This window comes from Somniosus microcephalus, chromosome 15, assembly GCF_052327205.1.
Source record: "Somniosus microcephalus isolate GS21.2 chromosome 15, FLI_Smic_1.0, whole genome shotgun sequence".
Lineage (NCBI taxonomy): Eukaryota > Metazoa > Chordata > Chondrichthyes > Squaliformes > Somniosidae > Somniosus > Somniosus microcephalus.
The window spans coordinates 47,168,099-47,192,322 of record NC_141001.1 but is presented as its reverse complement, the minus strand read 5'-3'; the positions used below and the strand labels follow the sequence as shown (position 1 = coordinate 47,192,322).

The window sequence follows — 24,224 nt, the reverse complement described above, 5'->3', positions numbered from 1 at the left end:
GGCCATTTGAAGATGAGGATGAGGATTTTAAATTCAATGCACTAGAGGATAAGGAGGAAGTGCAGGTCAGCAAAGACTGAAGTGTGCTGGCAAGCAGGACAGGATGAGGACTACTGAGCTTTAAACAAGTTGGAGATTTTGGAAGGTGGAGGATGGGACAATGGAGCCTAAGTGACAAAAGCTTGCATCACAGTTTCTAGGTTTTACCCTCAATATTCTCTTGGGTTCAGTGTCACTGGTCACTCCAGTAAGCGGGCCTTACATCTCCTATGATCTGGAGTGCACCCTTTTCTGCTAAACATCTAGATAAACAATAGCATAACCCAGGGATAATAACAGAGAGCCCTTGCTCCATTCACCGGCTACTGGAATGTATTGTGTGTTGACATGTTATTCTCCTTTCTTTATGGATGGCGAACCAGATGAACACTCCTACCAATTTGAGACACAGGCGTGAATCAATATGTGGTTTTTGATTTCAATTGAAATAAAAACCGGGTGTTTTCTATAATGGGCGGCCGATCCATAACCTCAGTTTTATACCCCGGCAGCAAGTTGAAAATTTACCCCACTGCATGGAAAAAAAGACGGAACTAAAATGCTTAAAATTTACTCCAACTTTCTCTCTATCACAATGGTTCTTGTCTCTCTCTCTCTATTTTATCAATATTTTCCACTGAACTTTCTTCTCTTGCTCCTTCTCACCTATAAGTATCCCAACTTACACATTCATTCTCCTTCTTCCATTGTCACTGTGTAGAAATCATACTCATTGCATCGTCTCCTACTCTAACTCATTCTTTCCAAAACTGAAACTCCTCATCTGTCAGTCGTCTCCTTTTCCTCTTTTAAAACCTAAGCTTGGTGTCCCCTAGCCACCACTCCCTGACTTACCTCCCCTTGTCTCCTAATCTTTTCAATCTTGGTGGTGTCCTGTGCTATAAGCCTTGGCCCTTCATTTGGGCTTCTCAATAAAATAACCCTGACATCCACCATGGAAGCAAAACTCAGTGCCTGTCCAGGAAATAGTATTGGATTTACTATAGAGATAAATGCCAACTTTAAAGAAAAAGTAGGGTCTTGACCTTCGTAAACCAGAATGATATTGCTGGACCAAAGTCAGTAAGTAGTCAGGATCGAATTCCCATTTTCTTGTTGAACATGAGGATCCTGTGACTGAGATGAGCTTTATGGAACCTCCAAGTCTCAGTCTATAACTATAGTCACTATTGTGAAGATATCCAGTTTTACTGGGAGATGCGGTGCAATCAAAACAGCATGTGGAGATCAAAAGAAGTTTGTAGCGACTTTCAATGATATATACGGGTCATAGAAAATTGTACAGGCTTTGAGATTGCCCCTGTGCGGTTTCACGATAACCAGCTGCGTTACTAACACCATAGTGCCATTTATATTGTCCTGTGTGGGTTTATAGTACTCTGTACTGGAACATGTTAATGCACTAAAACAAAAGAGTGCAATATAACCTCTAATCATTGGAACGTGAATTTCCTTTGACGTAGCCATTTCTCCAAAACTGATACCTGCAAAATTCACCACCTTCAAAATAAAGGTATATAATATGGGATCTGTCATATCGAACAATTAGGGACCCACATCAGAACATGGGGAGACAATTCACTACACCTGAAGAGAAGCTCATTTCAACAGCACACCCACCAAAACCAGCACGCACAGACCATCATTTACATGCAGTCTGACTGAACAATCAGTTCCGTTACTGGTATTAACTCATTCCTGGATTAACACTAAGCACAAACCACAGACAAGCATTACACAGAGACGGTAAATTGACCCTTAGTGTTAGGGGGATTAAATACGTGGGGTTACGGGGATAGGGTGGGATATGTGTTGGTGTAGGGGTTACGGGGATCAGGTGGGATATGTGTCGGTGCAGGCTCGATGGGCCGAAATGGCCTCTATCTGCACTGTGGGGTTTCTGTGATTCTGTGATTCAGTCAGTTTATAAAGGATACATTTTGGGAGGGCTCAGCCAGGTCAGGGGGTGGGGGGTAAATTAGAAAAAAAGCAAAAAAGGTGGAGGTGGAAGTCGAACCCCGGAGGGTCAGTCTATTAATGATGTACAGATATTTGACAGCCCTGTTGAAAGTGACACTGCACCTACAAAAATGCAAGGAATGTACTTGCAGCAGGTTCACAACCAGTTGCTAGGAAACCAACCCCAATATTCCCTAGACCAGCCAAGAAATCACAACTCCAATGGGAATGTTTAAACTCACATTTAAACACACGTCGGCTACAGACAGCTCTGAGCATGTGTTTTCTGTCAATCAGCAGCAGACAGAACAGGCTGCCAACCAAAAAAACATTACAGCTAGGTCATCAAACAGTTCCTCGAACAGGCCACATTCAGCACTGACAGACACCCAGGGGTTCACATGCAGCTATTTGTCATAATGGATTTTTACAATCAATCTACAGAAAGGCCCTGAGATTACCCCTTTGCTCATTCCTCTTTCTCTCCCTCTCGTGCCCTCTCTCTTTCATTTTAACCTGCTTAAATGCCAAATGCAGCTTTCAACCCCTCAACTGAGAGACTTATTCAAATCTTTCCTGGCCTGACCAGGGTTAGACTATCCAGTGTAGCTAATTTAGCAGACACCACTAAGTTTGTCTTGAAGTTACTGAGGTCTGTAGCTGTATTAGGTGCTCAACCATTGGGAACAAAGTTCAGGTTGCAGGGAGAGGAATGAGGGTACTGTGCAGCTTGTGTGTATCTCAGTGTCAGCTCCTGTACATGTACAGTACACAACAGGTATAAAGGAGCAATTCAGTTCACTCCTGCCTCATACTATGTGGCACTTGTGCACCTTAGTTAGCTCTTGCAGGTGTACAGTGCAAGTGATAAAAAGGGAGCAAGTGATGCGTCTGCCTGCCCCAAGTATTCACTTGGCCCCTGCAGCTCCATGAGCTCAGAGTAGCTTGCTGATAGGATCATGTACATCAAGACAGTGCAGCCACAGCACAGCACAATGTTGAGCTTCTGGTTAAAAATTCTTTCTCCGTCAGGACTCTGTCAAACTTCATCTCTCGCTGAGTGTTTGTAGAGGAGCGGGTGATGGGATTTAAACCACATGCTGCGGCCCCATGTCCCATGTGTAGTGCACATTAATAACTGGGTCTGACAGCAACAAGGAGCAGCTGTGTAGAAACTCTGAGCAGTAACCTCAACAAAATCAGCAAGCAGTCAGTCATCACTATGCTGATCTATAGGGGTTTAAGATCAAGGAATGTACATGCTGAGCAAAAGAAAAAAAGGGGAGAGATAGAGAGGTAGAAAGAGAAAGTTGAGAGGGGGAGAGAGAGAAAAAGAAGGGAGAAACATAGAAGATAGGAGCAGGAGTAGGCCATTCGGCCCCTCGAGCCTGCTCCGCCATTCAATGAGATCATGGCTGATCATCCAAATTCAGTACCCGGTCCCTGCTTTCTCCCCATACCCCTTGATCCCTTTAGCCTTAAAAAATATATCCAACTCCTTCTTGAATATATTTAATGAATTGGTCTCAACTGCCTTCTGTAGTAGAGAATTCCACAGGTTCACCACTCTCTGGGTGAAGAAATTCCTCCTCATTTCTGTCCTAAATGGCCTACCCCTTATCCTTAGTCTGTGACCCCTGGTTCTGGATTCCCCCGACCATCGGGAACATCCTTCCTGCATCTAGTCTGTGTCCTGTCAGAATTTTATAAGTTTCAATGAGATCCCCTCTCATTCTTCTAAACTCCAGCGAGTACAAGCCCAATCGACCCAATCTCTCCTCATACGTCATTCCTGCCATCCCAGGTATCAGCCTGGTGAATCTTCGCTGAACTCCTTCCATGGCAAGAACATCCTTCCTCAGATAAGGCGACCAAAACTGGACACAATTGGAGTGTATGTGCTTTAAGTCAGAACTACTTTTTACAGCTTCTGTATACTGTAGTACCGGCAGTGACCACACCGGTATATAAGCTGTGCGCATGCCTCTGTACCCCAGTCTAGAGATTACCCTCCTCCAGTAAAGACCTGTTATTTGTTTATGTACAGCATCCATGTAATTATTTATCCACTGAACCACGGATCTAACAGTGGCGACGAGTGTCGATGCGAATCTACCTGCAACATAAAACAAAACAAAAAAACAAAAAAAAAATAGTCGAGTCCAGGAACACGGGCGTCGACCGCGAGCAACCGCCCAGCAGTCAGGCAGAGATCCAACTTCACTGGGGAGGCTGTGGAGAGCCGGGCTTGGTTCCCCAGCCAAAACAAGCAGTAAGAGACCGACGACAGGTCCAGAGCAGACCCTTCCCGAGCAGCGGCGGCTGGAGCCGACCGACGGCAGAGAGAGAGAGCCGAGCAGCGTTGACGAGGTAAGAAAGGGGGTGAAGAGAGCAGGGCGCAGCCGGGGGTTGATCACTGAGCGGCGTCGAGGAAAAATACTGCAAACCGGAGAGAGGGTAAGAAACAGCCGGGTTCTAGACTGAGCGGCGTCGACAAATATCAAAAGAACGCGCAGAGCACAGCCAGAGATCACGGGCTGATCAGGGTCCGCGGGGCGAAGCAAGGGGAGACGCCATTGAGCCGCGGAGAAGCAGGGAGAGAGCGGGAGACGCCATTGAGCCGCGGAGAAGCAGGGAGCGCGCGGGAGACGCCATTGAGCCGCGGAGAAGGAAGAGCGCGGGAGATGCCATTTTGCAAAGCCGCAGCGGAGAAGACGGGCGAGCGCGGGAAGGAAGGAAAGCGCGGGAGATGCCATTTTGTGCCAGCGGAGAAGAAGGGGAAGCGCGGGAGGCGCCATTGGTGATAGTTAACGCACAACCAAGGATGCCGAAGTGTGGCAGTATCTCTACGTTCGACAATGAAGTCGAAGATTGGGTGACATATGTGGAACGTATTGAGGTGTACTCCAGGGCGAATGAAGTGCCAGATGCTAATAAAGCACTGGTTCTGTTAAATTCCATGGGTGCAAAAACTTATGGGTTACTGCGAAATCTAATAACCCCAGAGAAGCCGGTAAACAAGAATTTTGAAAGAATAGTAGAAATCCTACAGGACCACTTAAACCCCACACCGCTGCTGATAGCAGAACGATTTAAGTTCCATAAAAGGAACCAACACAAAGACGAAAGCAATGCTGAGTACCTAACGGAACTGCGCAAGCTATCGAAATACTGCCAGTTTGGAGCGGGACTAGCAGACACGTTAAGGGACAAGTTTGAGTGTGGGCTACAAAGTGAAGGAACCCAGAAACGGCTTCTATCAGAAAAGGACCTTACGCTGGACAAAGCTTTCAGTATGGCAGTATCACACGAAGCAGCCGCAAGGGGCGCTGCAGAGATACAACGGAGACCGCAAGAATATGGCACCAACGAAATGACCTATGGAACAGGGAAGTGCTATCGCTGCGGCAGAACAACACATGACCAGAAAGATTGTTGGTTCAAGGACCAAGTGTGCAGACAGTGTGGGAAAGCAGGACACATAGCAAGAGTCTGCAGGTCTGGGAAGGAAACCAACAGTAAGAAATCTCCACAGGAGAAGTACAAAAAGGTACACCAGGTGATGGACAGTGGTTCAGACGAACAGAAAAGTGACACAGACTCCGGAAGCAAGGAGCTGGGTTGTCTGAAACTACATAATGTAACCCAAGTGGAGGATCACCAGACTATCTGGGTTACACTCAAGATAGACGGAGTCCAAGTGGAAATGGAATTGGACACAGGGTCAGCTCTAACAGTCATAAATCAAAGAGACTACAAGCGGCTATTTTCACACATACCCTTGAAAGCTACAGAGATTGTCTTGAAGACATATACAGGGCAAAAAGTCTGCCCCAAAGGAAAAATAAGGGTGAAAGAAAGTGACATATAAAGGCCAGGAAATACCTAAAATGGATATATATGTATTGCCAAATGGAGGACCACCACTGCTAGGACGTGAATGTATCCAGAAGATACAATTAGATTGGCATTCCATACAGGCACTGAAGGTTGAGGCCAAAAAGGATGACAACGTCACACCTGGATGACTGTCAAAAATGCTAACTAACGCAAAAGAAGTGTTCCAGGAGGGACTAGGAACACTAAAAGGAATAACAGCAACAATTAAAATAGAGGAAAATGCAAGCCCAAAGTTTCTGAAGGCCAGACCAGTGCCTTATGCGATCAGACCAGCGGTTGAAGCAGAGCTGGAAGGGTTGGAACGTTCAGGAGTACTGTCCAAAGTGGACTGGAGCGAGTGGGCTACACCCATCGTTCCTGTAATGAAGAGGTCGTTGAGTAATACGCCTGGGGAACCAAAGAAGGTCCGCATCTGTGGGGATTTTAAGGTGACAGTGAACCCAGTCCTTCACACGGTGCAATATCCGCTTCCACGAATTGAGGATATTTTCGCCTCGCTATCTGGTGGTAAACGCTTCACCAAAATTGATCTAGCCCAGGCGTACTTGCAAATGGAGGTAGAAGAAGCTTCGAAACATTACCTTACGATCAACACTCATAAAAGTCTCTATCAAAAGAACCGGCTGGTGTTTGGAGTAGCCTCGGCTCCGGCTATCTGGCAAAGGGCGATGGATCAGGTCCTGCAAGGGATTCCAGGGACCCAGTGTTATTTGGACGACATCTTGGTCACGGGCGAAAATGACGGTGATCATCTCGCTAACTTGGAGAAGGTGCTCGCCAGATTAAAGGAGTATGGGCTACGAGCTAATCGCCACAAGTGCGAGTTTTTCCAGAAACAGATCTCGTATTGCGGCCACATCATCGATGAAGAGGGGTTACATAAGTCCCCTGACAAGATTGAGGCAGTAGTCAAGGCTCCAGCACTGGAAAATGTGTCACAACTGAGGTCGTTCCTCAGGCTGGTAAACTATTACCACAAGTTCTTACCAAATTTGTCTACGGTATTACACCCGCTGAACACCCTACTGCAAACAGGGGTACCATGGAAGTGGGATGACGAACGGAGATGAGCTTTCCAGAAGTGTAAAGAATTGATCACATCAAAAGAGGTGTTGGCCCATTTCAACCCAGCACTACCAATTCGTTTGGCATGTGATGCATCACCCTACGGCATTGGAGCGGTGCTGTCGCACAAATTCCCAGACGGGTTGGAGAGGCCAGTAGCCTTTGCATCTCGGTCACTAACCTCAGCCGAGCGCAACTACGCCCAGATTGACAGGGAGGCCCTCAGTCTAGTATGGGGAGTAAAAAAATTCAACCATTATCTGCATGGGCAGAAGTTCACCTTGCTGACTGACCACCAACCACTTGTCTCCATCTTTAATCCTAAGAAGGGCGTGCCAGTAATGACTGCACAGCGGTTACAAAGATGGTCCCTGTTTCTAGGGGCGAATCAATATGAAATGGAATATAAAGGCACGAAACAGCATGGGAACGCTGATGGGCTGTCGCGCCTGCCACTGCCTACGGTGGAGGAAGCACCAGCAATGGACCCTATCGAGATATTTTATTCATCGAGAATTGAACAATTGCCAGTAACAAACGCGGATATAGAGAAGGAGACCCGCAATGATCCGACGCTGTCACGGGTATATGAATTGACGGTGAGGGGATGGCCAACACATGGCGACTCACTGTTGCCAGCATTCTCATCCAGAAGAGAACAGCTGTCAGTATGCCAGGGGACAGTGATGTGTGGATCCAGAGTGGTGATTCCACCCAAGTTAAGGGAGAGAGTGCTAAAGGAGCTACATGAAGGTCATCTGGTGGGAAAATGAAAAGCCTTGCTAGGGCTTATGTGTGGTGGCCGGGAATCGATCAACAAATCGAAGACCTAACTAAGAGCTGCTTAGGATGCCAGAAGGTCCAAAATGCACCACCACATGCCCCTCTACACCCATGGGAGTGGCCCTCCTCTCCATGGCAACGGGTGCACATTGATTTTGCTGGTCCATTCATGGACTCAATGTTCTTAATAGCAGTGGATGCTCATTCAAAGTGGCCTGAGGTGATAAAGATGTCTTCAACCACTACAGAGAAAACGATTGCAGTCCTACAGACCATATTTGCCAGAAACGGTTTGCCAGAGCAGATCTGCTCTGATAATGGACCACAGTTTGTGTCCGACGAGTTCCAAAAATTCATGAAAAGGAATGGGGTAAGGCATTACACATCCGCCCCATATCATCCAGCCACCAATGGATTGGCTGAGAGGTTCATACAAACCTTTAAGAAGGCGATAAAGGCCATGTGCGACGAGGAAATTCCACTACAGCATAAGATGGACAATTTCTTATTAGCCTACCGAAACACGACACATGCAGTTACCAACCAGACCCCGGCCATGATGTTCTTTAACCGAAGGTTGAGATCTCGTCTGGACTTGCTCAGACCAAATGTGCGAAGAAATGTTGAGGACAAACAATTCCAGCACATCAACGAGAAGCCGACAAGGAGCTTCAATATAGGGCAACCAGTCTTGGCCCGTGACTATCGAACAGAGAAGTGGCAACCCGGAACGATGTGTACAAGGCAGGGGCCATTAATGTACACAGTGGATGTCGGGGAGAACATTGTGAGACGCCACGTCGATCAGATCTTAGCGTCACAGGAAGGCGTCAACCCCATGTCTCGAGTGTCTGGGGATGAACCCGACATACCGGTAGCATCTACTTCAGACCCAGTAGCAGTGGAACCCGATGAACTACCCGATGAAAAGGGGTCAGAATCGCCTCTGCACCAAGAACAAGAACCTCCGGAAAGGCGCTATCCTGAAAGGGTCAGGAAGCCGCCCCAAAGACTGAATCTATAAATGGACTTTTGTTATTGAATGTACATTTAAAAATGTAATTGTTATTTGAATATTAAGGGGGTATTATTAATCTAAAAAGGGAGGAATTGTAGTGTATGTGCTTTAAGTCAGAACTACTTTTTACAGCTCCTGTATACTGTAGTACCAGCAGTGACCACACCGGTATATAAGCTGTGCGCATGCCTCTGTACCCCAGTCTAGAGATTACCCTCCTCCAGTAAAGACCTGTTATTTGTTTATGTACAGCTTCCGTGTAATTATTTATCCACTGAACCACGGATCTAACAACAATACTCAAGATGTGGTCTCACCAAGGCCCTGTATAACTGCAGCAAGACATCCTTGTTCCTGTACTCAAACCCTCTTGCTACAAAGGCCAACATGCCATTTGCCTTCTTAACCGCCTGCTGCACCTGCATGCTTACCTTCAGCGACTGGTGCACAAGGACACCCAGGTCTCGTTGCACTTCCCCTTCTCCCAATCTATTGCCATTCAGATAATAATCTGCCTTCCTGTTTTTGCCACCAAAGTGGATAACCTCGCATTTATCCACATTATATTGCATCTGCCATTCTTTTGCCCAATCACCCAACCTGTCCAAGTCATCCTGGAGTTTCTCGACATCCTCCTCACAGCACACACGCCCACCCAGCTTTGTCTCGTCTGCAAATTTGGAGATATTACATCTAGTTCCCTTGTCTAGGTCATTAATATATATTGTGAATAGCTGGGGTCCAAGGACCGATCCCTGCGGTACCCCACTAGTCACTGCCTGCCACTCGGAAAAAGACCCGTTTATTCCAACTCTTTGCTTTCTGTCTGCCAACCAGTTCTCTATCCAAGTCAATACCTTGCCCCCAATCCCATGTGCCTTAACTTTACACGCTAATCTCTTATGCGGGACCTTATCGAAAGCCTTCTGAAAGTCCAAATACACCACATCCACTGGTTCTCCCTTATCTATTTTATCAGTTACATCCTCAAAAAATTCCAGTAGATTAGTCAAGCACGATTTACCTTTTGTAAATCCATGTTGACTTTGTCCGATCCTGTCACTGTTTTCCAGGTGCTCTGCTATTACATCTTTTATAATGGACTCTAGCATTTTCCCCACTACCGATGTCAGGCTTACCGGTCTGTAATTCCCCGTTTTCTCTCTACCACCTTTTTTGAATAGTGGGGTTACATTAGCTACCCTCCAATCCATGGGTACTGTTCCAGATTCCATCGAATGCTGGAAGATGATCTGCAAAGCATCAACTATTTCTAGGGCCGCTTCCTTAAGTACCCTAGGATGTAGATTATCAGGCCCTGGGGATTTATCGGCCTTCAATCCCATCAATTTCCCTAACACCATTTCCCTACAAATACTGATTTCTTTCAGTTCCTCCCTTTCATCAGACGCTATGTTCCCCGACATCTCTGGGAGGTTATTTGTGTCCTCCTTTGTGAAGACAGAACCAAAATATGTATTTAATTGGTCTGCCATTTCTTTGTTCCCCATTATAAATTCCCCTGATTCTGACTGCAAGGGACCTACGCTTGACTTCACCAATCTTTTTCTCTTCACATATCTATAAAAGCTTTTACAGTCAGTTTTTATGTTCCCTGAAAGCTTACTCTCATATTCTATTTTCCCTTTCTTAATTAATCCCTTTGTCCTCCTTTGTTGAATCCTAAACTGCTCCCAATCCTCAGGTTTACTGCTTTTTCTGGCCAATTTATATGAGAAAGTAAGAAAAGGAGAAAAGAAAAAGGGTAGAGAAAGAAAGAAAGAATAAGGGGAACAAAGCGGAAGAGAATGTGATAGGAAAAAAGGAGAAGAAAAAGATGTGCGGTAAGAGATAAAGAGAAAGGGAGAAAGGAAGAAAGTGAGGAGATGGTTAGAAAAGTAAAGGTCAAAAGACAGAGAACAAGATGGAAGGAATATTTATTGCATGAAATGTTGCTTTAATCAGCACTAGAATATACACTGATAATACTGTCAAGATAACGATAACATATTTGAATCAACTTTACTCATATTTTTATGAATAACACAATCTGCATCATCATATAACAGCAACTTACATTTATAAAACAGCTTCACTGTAAAAAAAATTCCCAAAGTGCTTCAAAGAAGTGTAATCAAAAAACGGATACCAAGCCAAAGAAGGAGTTATTAAGAAGAGTGATCAAAGAGGTGGGTTTTATGGACAAAAAGGAGAGGGAGGTGGAGAAGCAGAAAGGTTTAGGGAGGGAATTCCAGAGAATAGGGCCTAGGTGGCTGAAGGCATAGCTACCAATAGTGGGGTGAAAGGAGGGAGGGACGTCCTCCAGGCCAAATTCAGAGGAATGTAGAGTCATTGGGAAGGATTTTACGAAGGAGGTTAAAGAGATAGGGAGGGGCAAGGCCATGAAGAGATTTAAATAGGACGATGAGAATTTTAAATTTGGGACATTGGGGGACTGGAAGCCAATGTAGGTTAGCAAGGACAGGGGTGATGGGTGAGCAGGACTTGGTGTGGGATAGAATACACACAGCTGAGGTTACGAACAGTCTGGTCCAGTCTGAGACTGTGGCTGGGGAGGGTAATGGAGATGGTAGCAAAGTTTGTGGCAGGGGTCAAAACAATGGCTTTGGTCTTCCCAGTCGAACAAGCAGTCTGACAGAAGAGAGGCAGTAGAGGGGTCGAGAGAGGTGGCGAAGGGGCAGAGTTGGGTATCATCAGCGTACATGTGAAAGCTGACCCCATGTCTGCACATGATGTCACCAAGGGGCAGTATGTAGATGAGGAAGAGGAGTGGCCAAAGATAGATCCTTGGAGAACTCCAGAGGTAGTGGTGTGCGGGCAGGAAGAGAAGCCATTGCAGGAGATGCTCTGACTTTGATCGGGCAGGTAAGAGTGCAACCAAGCGAATGCAGTACCACCGAGCTGAACAATGGAGGTAGTTGTCAGAGGAGGAGGAGGAGGATGTATCAAAAACAATGCTGTGTAAAAAGCACAGGGTTGGGAGACAAGCACAGCGATAACCATAGCAGCAATCGGTGGGAGCAGGAGATGATGAAAAGAGAACAATTAGGTCCTGGGGTTCAAATAAAACTTACAACAAACAAATTGAACAGTCTCTGTTAAAGACATTATATGAACCAATTAGATTCTTGGGCTAGAAATTCATTACAGCCCAGGAATGGGCAATAAAATTAGAAAAGCTGGAGAATTAGCGCCAGGCACTAATGCTTTAAGCTGCACGCAAAATTCATTGTCACTACTCAAAGAAATGATTGGAGTGCTAAATCAAGTCCTAAAGGCCTACCTCAGTGGCGGTACACTCAAAGGGTGGACCAATATCAGGTGCAGTCTATTCTCAACTCATCACTGCCACAGGCTTTTCCCAGTACTTAAAGGGGAGGTTCATAAGAACATAAGAAATAGGAGCAGGAGTAGGCCATTTGGCCCCTTGAGCCTGCTCCACCATTCAATAAGATCATGGCTGATCTGATCTTGGCCTCAACACCACTTTCCCACCCGCTCCCCATAACCCTTGACTCCCCTGTAGCTCAAGTATATGTCTATCGCCGCCTTGAATATATTCAATGACTCCGCCTCCACAGCTCTCTGGGGTAAAGAGATCCAAAGATTCACGAGCCCCTGGGAGAAGAAATTCCTCCTCATCTGTGTTTTAAATGGGTGCCCCCTTATCCTGAAACTATACCCCCTAGTTATAGATTCCCCCATGAGGGGAAACATCATCCCTGCATCTACCCTGTCAAACCCCCTCAGAATCTTATATGTTTCAATAAGATCACCTTTCATTCTTCTAAACTCCAATGAGTATAGGCCCAGCCTGCTCAACCTTTCTTCATAAGACAACCCCTTCTTCTCCAGAATTAACCTAGTGAATCGACTCTGAACTGCCTCCAATGCAAATATATCCCTCCTTAAATAAGGAGGCAAAACTGCACACAGTACTCCAGGTGTGGTCTCACCAGCACCCTGAACAGTTGTAGCAAGACTTCCCTACTTTTATACTCCATCCCCCTTGCAATAAAGGCCAACATTCCATTTGCCTTCCTAATTACTTGCTGTATCTCCGTGCTAACTTTTTGTGTTTCATGTACGAGGACCCCCAGATCCCTCTGTACCGCAGCATTTTGTAGTCTCCCTCTATTTAAATAATAATTTGCTTTTTTATTTTTCCTACCAAAGTGGATAACCTCACATTTTTCCACTTTATACTCCATCTCCCAAATTTTTGCCCACTCACTTGACCTATCTCTATCCCTTTGCAGACTCTTTGTATCCTCCTCACAACTTGCTTTCCCACCTATCTTTGTATCATCAGCAAATCTGGCTACAGTACGCACGCTCCCTTCATCTAAGTCATTAATATAGATTGTAAATACAGTAGTTGAGGCTCCAGCACTGATCCCTGTGGCACCCCACTAGTTACAATTTGACAACCTGAAAATGACCCATTTATCCCGACTCTTTGTTTTCTGTTAGTTAGCCAATCCTCTATCCATGTTAATATATTACCCCCGATCCCGTGAGCTCTTATCTTGTGCCGTAACCTTTATGTGGCACCTTATCGAATGCCTTCTGGAAATCCAAATACACTACATCTACTGGTTCCCCTTTATCCACCCTGCTTGTTACATCCTCAAAAGAACTCTAGTAAATTTGTCAAACATGATTTCCCTTTCATAAAACCATGTTGACTCTGCTTGATTGTATTATGATTTTCTAAATATCCTGCTATTACTTCCTTAATAATGGATTCCAGCATTTTCCCAATGACAGATGTTAAGCTAACTGGTCTATAGTTTCCTACTTTCTGCCACCCTCCTTTCTTGAATAGGGGTGTTACATTTATGGTTTTCCAATCCACTGGGACCTCTCCAGAATCCAGGGAATTTTGGTAGATTACAACCAATGCATCCACTATCTCTGCAGCCACTTCTTTTAAGACCCTAGGATGCAGGCCATCAGGTCCAGGGGACTTGTCAGCCTTTAATCCCATTAGTTTGCCTAGTACTTTTTCTCTAGCGATAGTGATTGTTTTAAGTTCCTCCCTCCCTATAGCCCCTTGATTATCAATTATTATTGGGATGCTTTTAGTGTCTTCTACCGTGAAGACCGATATAAAATATTTGTTCAAAGTCACTGCCATTTCCCTATTTCCCATTATTAATTCTCCAGTCTCATCCTCTAAGGGACCAATGTTTACTTTAGCTGCTCTCTTCCTTTTTATATACCTGTAGAAGCTCTTACTGTCTGTTTTTATATTTTTTGCTAGTTTACTTTCATAATCTATCTTCTCCCTCTATTATTTTTTTAGTCATCCTTTGCTAGTTTCTAAAAATTTCCCAATCCTCTGGCCTACCACTAATCTTTACAACATTGTATGCCTTTTTTTTCAATTTGATACTATCCTTAACTTTCTTAGTTAGCCACGGATGGTTCATCCTTCTCGTAGAGCCTTTCTTTCTCACTGGAATAAACTAGCTGAGAGTTATGAAATATCTCCTTAAATGTCTGCCACTGCTTTTCTACCGTCTTACTCTTTAATCTATTTTCCCAGTCTACTTTAGCCAACTCTGTCTTCATACCTTTGTAATTGCCTTTATTTAAGTTTAGGACACTAGTTTCAGAACCAAGTTTCTCACCCTCAAACTGAATTTGAAATTCTATCATGCTATGATCATTCTTCCCTAAAGGATCCTTTACTATGAGATCATTAATTAATCTTGTCTCATTACACATTACCAGATCTAAAATAGCTTTCTCCCTGGCTGGTTCCACAATGTATTGCTCTAAGAAACCACCCCGAATACATTCCATGAACTCGTCCTCAAGGCTACCCATGCCAATTTGATTTGTTCAATCTATATGAAGACTAAAATCGCCCATGATTATTGCAGTGCCTTTGTTACAAGCCTCCATTATTTCTTGATTTATACTCTGTCCTACAGTGTAGCTACTGTTAGGGGGCCTATAGACTACTCCCACCAGTGACTTCTTATCTCCAACCAAACTGATTCTACGGCCCCGATTTTCCCCCAGCCGTCAGGCGGGGTTTCAGGCGGGTGGGGGCTGAAAATCCTGAATTTGGGGGTCCCGACACCATCCCGCCCAAAACCCCGCCCCACATAAGTTTCAGGGGCGGTGGGTACCCGCCCCGCACTGGGACCCACCGAAACCAGGCGGGAAGGGATTAGTGCCAATTAACTGCCTGTTAACAGGTAGTTAACAGGCAGTTTTTAGCCTAATCCCTATTTTGAGGGGTTTCGTGTGGGTTTCCCGATGGCTCCAAACCACGCCAGGTTAGAGCAGGCGGGCCGTCGGGTTGAAGGAGTTGGAGGGGTCGCGATGTTGGCGCTCAGGTGAGTGATGGGTGCATGAGTGTAAAGGGAAGTGTGTTTGGTGTGTCTAAAGTGTGTAAAGAACTTTTACTTACCTGTACTTACCTTCACAGCCTTTCTTCCTGTAGCCGTCGGGAGTCCATCACTCAGCCGGAACTGAAAGCTGAACGGCTGCGATCTGTCAAAAGTGACAGCCTTCAGCTTTGAGTGCCGGTAAGAGTTCTAACTGAGTCTGTGCAGAATGACTCATGTCAGAACTCAGACTGTCAGTGTTTGACAGCTTCAAACAGCTGTGAAACACTGATATTTCATCTGTCAAAAACTCTTGACAGACAGATGAAATTTCAGTCTGTGATGTCACCTGTTGCCGGGTGGCCCTTAATTGGCCTGCTGAGCCCGCTGGGCGGGCTCAACAAGGTCAATCAAGGGAAAATCATGCGGATTGGCCGGACGTCAAAGTAGGCGGGTCAAAAACCCGAAAGGGGAAGTCCCGCCTTCTTCCTGACAGGTTCGGCAAAATCTACCCCTACATCTTGATCTTCTGAGCCTATATCATTTCTCATCACCGCACTGGTCTCATCCTTTACTAACAGAGCTACCCCACCTCCTTTTCTTTTCTGCCTATCCTTCCAAAATGTCAAATACCCCTGAATATTCAGTTCCCAGCCTTGGTTACCTTGCAACCACGTCTCTGTAATGGCTATCAGATCATACCCATTTATTTCTATTTATACCATCAACTCATCTATCTTGTTACGAATGCTGCGTGCATTCAGATAAAGAGCCTTTAATTTTGTCTTTTTACCATTTTTCCCTACTCTGACTCTATTTGCTGGTGCACACTTATGTTCGTACGCTCTGTCTCCTCCTGTCACACTCTGGTTATCATTACCCCTATCGCTACCCTGCACTATTGCCTTCTCCTTTCTCTTTGACTTTCTAAATTCCCCTTCACCTGAACCCTCCCTCCCACTATTTAGTTTAAAGCCCTATCTACTTCATTGTTACTGCAGCAACTCATTCTCGGCATTGCTGGCTGTGCAGCTGCCTCAGCAAGGAGAAGCACAACAAGCAGAAGAAGCTGGAGGACTTAAGCAGGTGTTCTGATGGCAGATCCACCTCAGTCGGGTGGTCAGGGTGATTGAATGCTTCAACAAATGCTACATACCTCCATCTGTACAAGCTTCACACACTGCCCAAAGCACTACACCCCCAGCGCTCACCCACCAACAATCTCTACCTACCAACACTCACACCCACATCTCACGCCTTGCACACAATGACAGCTATTCAACTATGGCAGGCACAAGGGTCATTAGTTATTTGAATGAATGTGATATGTGTGATAAGTTTATGCATACATTTATTAATGGAGTTTGCAATATTTTGTGGTCTCTCTCATTTCACCTTTGTGCCCAGGAGGACGCTGTGATATGGCATGACACAGGGATGATGGGCATATGGTGATCAAAAGGGATCTGGGGTTTAAGTCATCCTGGTGTGAGGCTGGAGGTCTGTTTGGAGGAGGTGGCAGAGTTCTGTGACCACTACCTTGGTGATGCAGAGCCGTCTAATACACTCCTCCTTGTTTAATTGGAGGTAGGAGAAGTGCTCTTGGAATACCCTCGGAAGGTAAGGCCTCCTGTGGAGAGCTCTGACGGCCCTACTCCTCCGTCTGGCCACATGTTCCAGTCTTTCTCACTGTCTCTGCTCCCTCCGCCATAGATCCTGGAGGGCTAGGTGGACTGCCAGTACAGCCCCCATTAATGTAAGCCAAGTGTAGCAGTTTGCTATTTTTTAAAGAATAAATGTGACTACTTTTTAGTTACCACAACACTCCTGATACAAAAGAACCTTTAAATTACTTAATTAAACTGTTACATAATGTCAAACTGACAAGAAAGCAATGAAACTCCACTAACATGACAGCTGCGACTCTTTACTCATGATCCCTTTAAATAACATCCCTGGAGCCGGCTTCTACCTGCTTGACACCTCCTCACCCTGTCGCTGTCTGGTCAAGGCGCTGAAGTAGGTGGCAAAAATCAATTTTGCAGATCGGGCACCCAGTGAGCGTTGCACAGACGTCACAATCTGCCTGGCGTTGAAGTCCCCGGCGGTACCTTGTACCGGTGGGACAACAGGGGGTTGGGTGGTGTTGTGTCTGTGTGTTGATGGAGACACTGAAGACAGGAGTTGGTTTGATAGGTGTTTACTAAACGAAGTCTGGAGGGGAACTAACGGATACAACACAATATACAGGCTTATATAGCCCGAGTGGCCATTACCGGCATTACAGTACACATGGGGCTCTTAAAGGCACATACACTACAATTCCTCCCCTTTTAGCTAACCAGTACATAATATTTTAAGTAATTATTAATTACATGTTATAAGGAAAATAATATACACATTGCTGCAGTTAATTAATTATAAGTCAGTCTCTCTGGAGGCTTCCTGACTCGGTCCGGATAATGCCTCGGTGGTGTAGTAGTTTCTGGTGGTGTAGTAGGTTCTTTTGGCAAGGCTGATTCGGCTTGAATGCCAGTGTCGGGTTCATCGGGTTCCAGTATCACCGGATCAGAGGTAGATATGGGTATCTCTACTTCATCGTTAGGCGTATAGAGTTGTGGTGTAGGTTGTCCCTTTTCGGATGACTCTATGATTTGGTCAGCATGGCACCTTATTATGCTTTCTCCGATGTCCACGGTATACATCAGCGGTCCTAGTCGTGTGCAGATAGTTCCAGGCTGCCATTTCTCGGTACGGTAGTCCTGGGCCAAAACTTGTTGACCTATCTGGAAGGTTCTAGTTGGCCTTTCATTCATGCCTTGAAATTGCCGGTTCTCCACGTCCCTTCTGGTGTTGGGCTTGATCAAATCCAGCCGGCATCTTAGGCTTCTATTGAAGAACATCATGGCGGGAGTTTGGTTTGTAACCATATGTTTTGCATTCCTGTATGCGAACAAGAAGTTATCCACCTTGTGCTGAAGTTTTATGTCTTCATTACCCATGGCCTTTATGGCCTTCTTGAAGGTCTGGACAAACCTTTCAGCCAATCCATTGGTGGCGGGATGGTATGGGGCAGACGTGTAGTGCTTAACCCCATTGTTTTTTTAAGAACTTCCTGAATTCTTCGGACACAAATTGCGGTCCATTATCAGAACAGATCTGTTCAGGCAGCCCATTCCTGGCAAATATGGTCCTTAATACTGTGATGGTTTTTTCCGTGGTGGTGGAGGACATCTTTATTACCTCCGGCCACTTGGAGTGTGCATCAACTGTGATTAAGAACATTGAGTCCATAAATGGACCAGCAAAGTCGATGTGTACCCTTTGCCAGGGAGATGAGGGCCACTCCCATGGATGTAGAGGGGCTTGGGGTGGAGCGTTTTGGACCTTCTGGCATCCTAGGCAGCTCTTGGTCATTTCTTCCATGTCTCCATCGATACCTGGCCACCATACAAATGCTCTGGTTAGGTTCTTCATTTTCACTCCACCCAGATGCCCCTCGTGAAGCTCCTTTAGCACTTTATCCTGGAGTTTGGGTGGAATCACCACTCTGGATCCACACATCAAGGTTCCTCGGCATACTGACAGCTGTTCTCTTCTTTGCGAGAATGCTGGCAACAGTGGTTCGCCATGTGCTGGCCATCCCTTCACCGTTAAGTCGTAGACTCGTGAGAGAGTCGGGTCATTTCTCGTTTCCTTTTCAATGGCAGAATTTGTTACTGGTAGACATTCCACTATGGTTGAGTGGAACATCTCCACTGGGTCTACTGTAGGTGCCTCTTCTATCGTTGGCAACGGTAGGCGCGATAAACCGTCAGCATTCCCATGCTGTTTTGATCCTTTGTATTCTATGTTGTATTGGTGTGCCCCTAGAAAAAGGGACCACCTCTGTAGCCTTTGCGCTGTCATAATGGGAACACCCTTTTTAGGGTTGAATATGGAGATGGGGGGTTGATGGTCAGTCAACAAGGTAAATTTTTGTCCATGTAGGTAATGGTTGAATTTCTTCACTCCCCATACCAGGCTGAGTGCTTCCCTGTCGATTTGGGCATAGTTACGCTCAGCTGAGTTCAATGAGCGTGACGCAAAAGCTATCGGTCGTTCCGAGCCATCAGGGAATTTATGCGATAATACTGCTCCTATGCCGTAAGGGGATGCATCGCACGCCAGTCTGATTGGCAGTGATGGGTTGTAATGAGCCAAAACTTCTTTGGACGTGATTAAGTCTTTGCATTTATGGAAGGCACGTTTACAGTCTTCGCTCCATTTCCAAATTACTCCTGTTTGTAGCAGTTCATTAAGAGGGTGTAGAAGAGTTGATAAGTTCGGTAAAAATTTATGATAGTAATTTATTAATCCCAGGAACGACCTTAATTGTGAAACATTTTCAGGTGCTGGGGCTTTTATGACCGCTTCAATTTTTTCAGGTGACTTATGCAACCCTTCATTATTAATTATGTGGCCACAATATGATATTTGATTTTGGAAAAATTCGCACCTGGGGTGATTTGCTTGTAGGCCCCGTTCTCTCAGCCTAGTGAGCACCTGCTCCAAATTGGCAAGGTGCTCGTTGTCGTTTTCTCCTGTTACAAGGATGTCGTCTAGGTAGCATTGAGTCCCCGGAATCCCTTGGAGGACTTGCTCCATAGCTCTTTGCCAGATAGCTGGAGCGGATGCTACTCCGAAAACCAGTCGATTGTACTGGTACAGACCTTTGTGTGTATTTATCGTGAGATATTTTTTAGAGGCCTCTTCAACCTCCATCTGTAGATATGCCTGTGCCAAGTCAATTTTGGTGAAACGTTTCCCTCCGGATAGTGAGGCGAAAATATCTTCTATCCTCAGAAGAGGATACTGTACCGTGTGAAGGACCGGGTTTACCGTCACCTTGAAGTCTCCACAGATGCGAATTTTTCTCTGTTCTTCAGATTTATCATTATTCAATGCTTTCTTCATGACTGGAACGATGGGTGTTGCCCACTCACTCCAATCTATTTTGGATAATACGCCTGCATTTTCCAAATTCTCCAGCTCTGCCTCGACTGCTGGACGAATTGCGTATGGCACCGGTCTTGCTTTAAAAAACTTGGGAATTGCTGCATCTTCCACTTTTATTGAGGCGGTGATGCCTTTCAAGGTTCCTAGTTTCTCTTGAAACACATCTTTGGCGTTGGCCAAGATGTCTTTTAATCGTTCAGGTATGACGTCATCATCGTTTTTTTTCTTACTGGTCACCGTCAGTGCCTGAATGGAGTGCCAGTCTGAACGTATTTTCCTGATCCATTCACGTCCCAACAGCGGTGGGCCACCATCTTGTAGAATGTATAAATACAACTTTTGTATTTCCTTGCCGTTGTATACAACAGGCACCCTTATTTTTCCTTTGGGGTATACTTTCTGCCCCGTATATGTTTTCAAGATAATGGATGTGTCTTTTAAAGGTATATGCAGAAATAGTCGCTCGTAATCCCGTCGAATTATGACGGTCAGAGCTGATCCTGTATCTAGCTCCATTTTAACTGGGGACCCTGCTATCGTGAGGGTAACCCAAATGGTCTGGTAATCATCTTTGGCAAGTACATTATGTAATTTGAGACAGCTTAGTCTCTTGTTTTCGGAGTCGCTATCGCTCTTCTGCTCTTCGGAGCTACTGTCCGTCATCATTTGTACCTTTCTGTACTTTTCTTTATTGATTTTTTTTTTCCTGTCTGTGGATTTATTTTGTCCAGATCGGCATACCCGTGCAATGTGTCCAATCTTCCCGCATTGCCTGCATGCTTTGTCCTTGAACCAGCAGTCACTCTGGTCATGGGTGGATCTGCCGCAGCGATAACATCTCTCGAAACCCTGTGTCATTTCATGGGTGCCGAAGTCCTGTGTCTTTTGTTGTATCTCTGCAGCTCCTCTTGCGGCTGCTTCGTATGATACAGCCATACTGAAAGCCTTGTCCAGTGTTAAATCTTTTTCAGAAAGCAGCCTTTTCTGTGTTCCTTCACTTAAGAGACCGCAGACGAATTTGTCTCGAAGATAATCTGCTAGTCCTGCCCCGAATTGGCAGTGTTTTGATAGCTTTCTTAATTCGGTGAGGTAATCAGCGTTACTTTCATTCTTGTGTTGATTTCTCGTGAAGAATTTGAATCATTCCGCTGGGTTTAAGTGCTCCTGTAAGGTATCAACAATTTCTTTAAAATTCTTGTCCTTTGGTTTGGCTGGAGTGATTAAATTTCGTAACAGCCCGTATGTCTTTGCGCCCATTAGATTTAGCAGTACTGAAGCTTTTTTTTCATCTTCTATTCCATTTGCAGTACAATATACCTCCACTCTTTCCACATATGTGGTCCAATCCTCTATCTCGTTATCAAAAGCATCAATATTGCCAGACTTAGGCATCTTAGAAAAGAAATGGCGCTTCCCACACTTTTCTTTCTTTTCTGCAGAAAAGATATGGCGCTTCCCCGCCGCTGCTGCCGATGACAACGCTGTTTCCCGCGGTTTCCGTTTTTAAAATTTATTTATTTATTTACAGTTGGAGACTCATTCCCGCTGGACTTTCTCTCTAGGTCTGAACGCCGACCTGCTTGCGGCGTCGGCCGTCTCCCGAGTGTTCCCTCCCCGTCTGTTACTGCTTGCCTCCGCTTTTGCTGCTTGGCCCAGCTGTAGAGCCAGCCGCTGGAGCCCCAGCCTGACGCCCAGGAAGGATTAGCGCAGTACCTGCCACCAGCTTGGCCAGCTGGTGAAACCACAGCTTCTTTCACTTTCTTGATTCTTCTGGACGCCAGAGGAATCGATGTCCTTGAGGTGCTGCCAAATTGCAGATAAGTCCGTTTCCACTTCGTCGCCACTGTTGTGTCTGTGTGTTGATAGAGACACTGAAGACAGGAGTTGGTTTGATAGGTGTTTACTAAACGAAGTCTGGAGGGGAACTAACGAATACAACACAATATACAGGCTTATATAGCCCGAGTGGCCATTACCGGCATTACAGTACACATGGGGCTCTTAAAGGCACATACACTACAGGTGGGGGTGGGGGTGGGGCGGATTTGCCTTGCGTCGCTGGATTCGCTTCACCCCGGTGCTACTGCATCAGTGCCCCGTGGGAGGCGCTAACCAACTGAATGTTTCCCTCCTTGTGTCTAACTCACTTATAGGTATCCGCTATTGGATATAGAAATCATCCAAACCCCTTTTATTAGATCCCAGCTGTAATGCACTCCTGACTATCCATTATTGTAGATATAAATCATCCAAACTCTTCCCCTCAATTTGAAACTACCCAGTTAAGACTTGGTACCCCTTTAATAAATGGAATGTGCTGGTTTGAAAGGGCACTGTTTTTGTGAATATGTTTGTGACCTTGTTTTCTGTTTGAAGAGGGAGAAGAACCAGATAGCTTTGCATCATTTTCCTCGCTACAGTGGCACCTACAAGTGACATAATGACGTGTTTCCACAGCAATTTATGTCACTGCACTGTTCTTAAGCAACAGAAAAGGCTTTGGCCAAACATTTTAATACAGCCTGATACACTAATCGTTGTGATTAATGTTATCAGTTGCCAGCAATGAGCATTGCCAGAATTGCATCATTTGGTGTCTCTTCACAATTGTTCGTACTGAAACATTGGGCAATCAGCAAGGAATTGATTCCTCCCCTCCCCCACTCCTTGTATCCGAACAAATCCTCAGGAATTTAAGGAGTTGTAGTGAGAAGCCGCTCCTCAGGCTCTGCTGTTCGCTGACTGTCTGTGCCTTTCCATCCATCATTCCCAGACATTGTCTCCAGCTTTCTTAGAATTTCCTGACATAATCTGAGAATGGTTTTCTTTTTTGGTCATTTTTAATTTTTGTGCTCATAAAAGTGCTTGGGAATTGAATACTTTGTTTTCCACTCAATGTCAGTGTCAAAACTCCCAGCTCACTCCCAGGTCATGTACAGTCAAGGATTAGATGGAAAATGAAGCTCCCTTTGCATTACGCCCTCAAATACACTTAGGTTAGCTAAACAATGTGCCATTGTGAGATTGTTCCATTTCCCACACCAGCCATCCTGTGGCCTCTCTCATATAGAATGCCAATCTAGTGCCAATTAGTGCTGAATTAGGAGCATGTGTTGTTCAGTGCCAAAAGGATCAGGAATGAGACTGTCCAATTTCATTTCAGATAGTGCTGTTACAGTCAGCCATAATTCTGGGCTGGATTTGAACCTTGGTCCCAGAGGTGAAAGGCTAGTATCTGACCCCATTCTTTATTTTCTGTTCAAATTTAGATTTAAAGAAAGGTGACAATTTTTGCACTATGGGGATTATAGTGTGCGTTGGTGCATCAATTTCCTCAGTGGCAACTATGAAGTTGCTCGACGACATGCACTTGGGAACTGGACTTAGCTGGAAAACGTCCCCTAAATCCATGAGGCACACGGAATATTGTGGCAAAGGAACCCAAAATGGAAGTCGAGAGGAAGAGGCCCTTCCTCTTGAGAGAGTTCTTAACCAATATTCTGGAGTCACACCCGCTGTGTGAATAGCTGTAATGGGGTTACTATGGGGAATCTCACACTGGCCGTTACTTACAGGTCTTTGCAGTTGACGTCGCAGAGAGCGGTCCACTTGTTCTGCTGGTGTGGCTGCCATTTTATGCACTGGTAGTTGGGGTCCAGGTAGGAGCCATTCAGGCTGTCATTGTCCTGCATCAACCCTGAAATCAGATGGGTAGAAAGAGGTTTGATATCACACTAAACTAGAATTAAAATGTTTCTTTCAACGGCTGAATATTGCTCCCCAGAAACCACAGTGCCAAGACCTAGCTGAACACTTCAAAGAACCTCCCTGCCTCCCAGCCAGATCACTCTGCATTGTCATGTGGGACTGCCCTTTCTGACAACAGAGTCAGTTTCTTCTCCCCAGACTTATCCAAGATGACTCTTGCTGGGATATGATTCTGTAGGTGCTGGCTGTCCTCTGGTGTCTTTTCCAAGCAGCCATTCTTCATGTGTGAGCCCAGCAAGTGAGACCGGAAACTTCTCCCGTTGGCGCATTTACAGTGGGGCTGTCCTAACACCCGCCAAGGTAACAGT

General features: G+C 45.4%; 1 protein-coding gene across 1 annotated transcript in view; it reads right to left on the bottom strand.

The window, feature by feature from the left end:
* Positions 1-24,224, bottom strand: part of myrf (myelin regulatory factor) — a 326,052-nt gene that overhangs the window by 73,673 nt on the left and 228,155 nt on the right. The window contains exon 8 of the mRNA XM_086008505.1: positions 23,722-23,845. Within this exon, the coding sequence (XP_085864631.1) occupies positions 23,722-23,845 (124 nt within the window). The remainder of the gene's footprint in view (positions 1-23,721; positions 23,846-24,224) is intronic.